The 5720-nt window shown below is 33.4% G+C and overlaps 1 protein-coding gene across 1 annotated transcript in view; it reads left to right on the plus strand.

The window, feature by feature from the left end:
• LOC107740771 (adenylate cyclase type 4-like) overlaps positions 1-5720 on the plus strand; it is a 20260-nt gene that overhangs the window by 4822 nt on the left and 9718 nt on the right. Inside the window, exons 6-15 of the mRNA XM_016553276.1 lie at positions 403-514; positions 602-729; positions 1925-2083; positions 2156-2309; positions 3481-3666; positions 3767-3795; positions 3979-4038; positions 4120-4180; positions 4715-4812; positions 5365-5449. Of these exons, the coding sequence (XP_016408762.1) occupies positions 403-514; positions 602-729; positions 1925-2083; positions 2156-2309; positions 3481-3666; positions 3767-3795; positions 3979-4038; positions 4120-4180; positions 4715-4812; positions 5365-5449 (1072 nt within the window). The remainder of the gene's footprint in view (positions 1-402; positions 515-601; positions 730-1924; positions 2084-2155; positions 2310-3480; positions 3667-3766; positions 3796-3978; positions 4039-4119; positions 4181-4714; positions 4813-5364; positions 5450-5720) is intronic.

Consider the following 5720-nt stretch of genomic DNA (forward strand, 5'->3'; position numbering starts at 1 on the left):
ACACACACACACACACACACACACACACACAGGAAAAACACTCACACACACACACACACTCACAATCACTCACACACACATGCACACACACTTTCACACACACACACACACACACACACAGAAAAACACTCACACAAAAACACTTAGAAATTTCACACTCTCTCACACACATTCAATAACACATAAATAAAAAAACAGAAATACACATGCACACAAAAACACACAGACACTCAAGCAAAAACACAAAAAGCAAAGAAACACACACAGAAAAACACGTAGAAATACACACACATGCACATTTACGTTGTTTTTCTATGAGGTTAAGTGCACTGATTACACACAAAGCCCAGCCCCTCACAGCCAGCGAGTGTAGTCTATTAAAGTGATATTTTGTCTCTGCAGTATCCTGTACGCTGATATCGTGGGCTTCACGCACCTCTCCAGCACCTGCACACCTGAGGAGCTCGTGGCCGTCCTCAACAAACTCTTCGGCCGCTTCGACGACATCGCTAAGGTGTGCAGATCTGCCTTTCTGCTCTTCTCTGTGTTTCTCTTGGGTTTATGTACTCAGCTCTTTCTCTTCTCTGACTTCTCTCTGCAGAAGAACGGCTGTCTGCGTATTAAAATCCTGGGTGACTGTTATTACTGCGTGTCGGGTCTCCCTGACCCCATCTCTCATCACGCTCGCAACTGCGTTCAGATGGGTCTGGACATGTGCACGGCCATAAAGTGCGTCCCACCATCCAAAAATCATCATCTCAGTATCAGTCTTATAATAGTATCGTCGATAGACTATGATCGTTTTAAATTATTGTAATATTTTCTGTTTTCACTTTAGTTGAAATTTTTGTAATGTGTTGTAATTGTGTTTTTTGCATTTTTTTTATTTTTTATTATTATTATTATATTGCTAATAATACTTTTAAATGATTATTTTATTATTTTAATACTTTTTAATTAACTCTTTATTTTTATTAATGCTCATATTCTCTGTTTCCACTTTAGTTAAATTTTTAGTAATTTTTTGTCAATTTTTATTGTTGTGTTAATAATAGTGCTGTCAAACGATTAATCGCAATTAATCGCATACAAAATAAGAGTTTTTTTTTGCATAATATATGTGTGTGTGCTGTGTATATTTATTATGTATATATAAATACACACACATACAGTACATATTTTGGAAATATTTATATGTATTTATATGTCTATGTTTATATTCATATAATTTATATCATATATAAATATATTTAATATATAAACAACATATTTTTCTGAAATATATACATGCATGTGTGTGTATTTACATATACATAAAAAATATATACAGTACAGAATTTTTTTTATTCGGGATGTGATTAATCGTGATTAATCGTTTGACAGCACTAGTTAATAATATTTTATTTTTATATTTTTTATTATTATTTTCAAATATTTTTTCATTTTCATTTTCATTTTATTTTATGAATGTTTAATTTGTATCTATTTTTTAAATTAATTGTGTTATTAATTTTACCATCAACTCTTTTTTTATCTGGTGAAACAGCCTACATTTAGACCGTCGATCCAAACAAAGTACAATCCAAAAATTATCTTTGCATCAGCGTTATTTTAGTATCATTGATATATTATTATAGTTTTAATAAATATTTTGAATTTGAGTTTATAATTCTATTCTATATTTTTTGTTTTAACTAAAAATGTAGTAATTTTGTTGTGTTTTTGTCATTTTTATTCAGTTGTTAAATGTCTATATAATGTTTATTTATTATTTTTAGTTTGTTAGTTTATTTTTTACTAAATGTCACCATGGTAATTAGCTGAAATAAAATAAGTTTATCTTATTTTATTTCAGTTGATTTTTTTTTTAACGAAAATGTTTCCGTCTTGAAGTGTGGTTATTTGTGACCTTTGACCCCTGCAGTAAGCTGAGGGAGGCGACGGACGTGAACATTAACATGCGTGTGGGTGTTCACACGGGGAACGTTCTGTGTGGCGTGATCGGCCTTCAGAAGTGGCAGTATGACGTCTGGTCAGATGACGTGACTCTAGCCAATCACATGGAGTCTGGAGGAGTGGCTGGGTACTTGATTACTGCAGTATTATCAGTGACGATGATGTTGATGATGATGATGATGATGATGGTTCCTCACAGGAGGGTCCACATCACGGAGGAGACGTTCGCTCACCTGGACGGGAAATACCAGGTGGAGGACGGAAACGGCGGGAGCCGCGATTCTACGCTGAAGGGAAGGAGAACGTTCCTGGTCATCGATCCTAATAAAGAAAACTACGATATAACACCTCAGGTCACCTTCAATAATCATTATTGACTATATAGATCAGTTATCTAGCATCGGAACATGCATACATTTGATCTTTCCAAAATTCTGTCTAAACAGTTGAATTAATACAATTTTAACAATTTTTAACAATACTTTTAAAATGCAATCAAATAGGAGATATAACAATTTCTTTTCTTTTTTTTTTTGTCAAATGAAGTGCTTCAGGTTTTGTTTGTTTGTTTTTATTGTTTATTCAATAGTAATTTATTTGTTTTCTGGTTTGTTGCAAATAGCTTTGCGTTTTTCTGTGTGTTTTTGAAATTTTAAGGTTTAATAATCCTTGTTGCAATTTCAAACATTTAATGACTAATGGTTAGTAGCTTAAAGGGTTAGTTCACCCAAAAATGAAAATTAGGCTGTGTTTTACTCACCCTCGAGGCATCCTAGGTGTATATGACTTTCTTCTTTCAGACGAATCCAGTTGGAGTTATATTAAAATTTGTCTTTGATCTTTCAAGCTGTTTAATGCCATTCAGCGGGTGTTGCAGTGACCTTTTTATTTCACTTCTTTGGGACTGAAGCAATGCAACACCCGCTGACTGCAATGATAGAGCTTGGAATAGCCAGGACAATTTTTAATGTAACTCCGACTGGATTCGTCTGAAAGAAGAAAGTCATATACACCTAGGATGCCTCAGGGGTGAGTAAAACACAGCCTAATTATCATTTTTGGGTAAACTAACCCATTAAGTAGTGACTTACTATTGAATTTCTATGTCAAATCAAGTGTGCACAACAGTGTTTTTTAATAATACGTAAAGTAGTAATACTTTTCTGCAACAATTTATTCAAGTTCATCTTGTTTTGTTGTGAATACTTTTGTTTTTTGTGTGTATTTGTCTTTTTGAAGTTTTTGAAAGAAGTCTCTTCTGCTCACCAAGGCTGCATTTATTTAAACAAAACATACAGTAAAAATTGTGAAATATTATTACGATCTAAAAACAGCTGTTTTCTATGTGAATATCTGTTAAATTGTAATTGATTGCTGTGATAAAAGCTGAATTTCCAGCATCATATTTGAAATAGAAATCTTTTGTAACTTTATAAATGTTTTTACTGTCACTTTTCGTCGGTTTAATGCGTCTCTGATGAATAGAAGTATTAATGTGCCTCTGGTTGTTTTCATGTGTCTCAGACTAATGAGCTGAAGGTGGACAACATACTGGCGAATCATCAGAAGCTCCGCGCATCGGTTCGGATGTCGCAGTACCTGCAGTCCTGGAAAACCGTCAAACCGTTTTCTGGACTCAACCAACCAGAGGCTTCGCTCGCAGCCCCGCCCACTGCTGACAGCAGCGCCAGCCAATCACAGCCAGCCACGGTCAGTGTCAATCGTGATCACCATCCAATAATACTGAATCATTTACTGAAAACATAAACGGTGCATATTAATTCCTGTCATTCCTTTATTTTGTCATCAGCAGGAGCTCCCAGAGATCAACACTCCAAGGTGAAAATGAAAGGTTTATTCATTCGCTTCAGCGATATAAATGTAGTTTGCATACGTATCAAACAATGTACTTACTTTGGATCACGTACCAGAATCCACCAAGAAGAGATCAGAGCTGACTTTCACTCAGTTTGCTTTGCAGTTCAGATAAATACTGTAATTCCCATTTGTTTCTTTTCTCAGACCTTCACAAGTTCTGGAAAACGGACTGATGGACTCATTAGACTCTCTGGACAATGAAGGGTGAGCAAACAATTCATTAGCCTTCACAGTGAATGAGTCATCAAAAAATATTTGATTTAATATCATCTTTTCGTTGTTTAGGAGACGAGCGAAGCTGAACAGTGTGACATTATTTTTTAACAATTTTCAGCTGGAGAAGCAGGTGTGAATTATTTGCTACCCTGAACCACAAAACCAGTCATAAGGGTCAATTATTTAGAAATTGAGATGTATACATAATCTGAAAGTTGAATAAATAAGCTTTCCATTGATGTATGGTTTGTTAGGATAGGACAATATTTGGCTGAGATACAACTATTTGAAAATCTGGAATCTGAGGGTGCAAAAAAATCTAAATATTGAGAAAATCATCTTTAAAGTTGTCCAAATGAAGTTCTTAACAATGCATATTACTAATCAAAAATTAAGTTTTGATATATTTATGGTAGGAAATTTACAAAATATCTTCATGGAACATGATCTTTACTTAATATCCTAATGATTTTTTGCATAAAAGAAAAATGGATAATTTTGACCCATACAATGTATTGTTGGCTATTGCTACAAATATACCCTAGAGACTTAAGACTGGTTTTGTGCTCTAGCGTCACATTTATTCATTTAGAAGCATGTGTTTTTCCATTTGTTGCTGTTGATTTGCACTCTTATTTTCTAACTGTGTGTCTGTTTGTGTCAGTATTCGTTAAGTGAAGTCCAGGGGCTTCATCGCTCTGTCATATGTTTGGCCTTCATCTTCATCTCTGTGTTTGTGGTTCAGATGCTGACCTCGCAAAAGTGAGTAAATGTTACATTTAATCATTTTAAAATAAAAACAATCCAAACACGTATTAAAACTGATTTAATATTTTTTGTTTAGCTGCATGTCGTGATCATTAAAATTTCTGAAATATCAAAATTGTATTAATTATATTATAATTATTATTATTATAACAATTATTAAACTTGATGATATTTTAGCTCAAAGGGGCAAAAAAGTTTGGGAATCCTTGATTTAAAAGCCTCTAAAATCTTACAAATCGATTGTATTTTCAGCTATTTCAGTCACCTGTCATACTAAGACCATTCTTACCAATCAATAATGATTAAAACATTTCTTCTTGTTAAATACCCTGAAAAAAAAAACTATTTTACAACAGTTTTTTATCTGTATTTTTGGCAAGGATCAAATTAAAGTAGTAAAACTGGCTTCATGTTGATTGTAACACACTGCACATTGCCTGTTATTTATTTCGTCACACACATTAAAAAAAAGTTTAAAAGCGGTGTTCTAAATTTTTCTAAATTAACACAGCTGAAATCTCTCTCATTCACTTTGTGCGCATACAGAAACTTTGCGCTGGCGGTGTCGTACGGTGCCACCTTCCCTGTCCAAATACTGATTGTGCTTGTGGTCTTCACTAAATTCCTGAAGGTATTACTGCATGTCTTATATGTGTGTGTTTTATTTATTTATTTATTTATTTATTTATTTATTTAGTCATTTAGCAGACGCTTTTTATCCAAAGCGATTTACAAATGAGGACAATAAAAGCAGTCAAAACTAACAAAAGAGCAACAATATGCAAATGCACAAGTCTCGGTTAGCCTATCGCAGTACACGTAGCAAGCAATATATATATATATACATACATACATACATATATACACATATATATATATATATATATATATATATATATATA

The sequence above is a fragment of the Sinocyclocheilus rhinocerous genome, unplaced genomic scaffold (assembly GCF_001515625.1).
Source record: "Sinocyclocheilus rhinocerous isolate Xijiao unplaced genomic scaffold, SAMN03320098_v1.1 scaffold1456, whole genome shotgun sequence".
NCBI lineage: Eukaryota > Metazoa > Chordata > Actinopteri > Cypriniformes > Cyprinidae > Sinocyclocheilus > Sinocyclocheilus rhinocerous.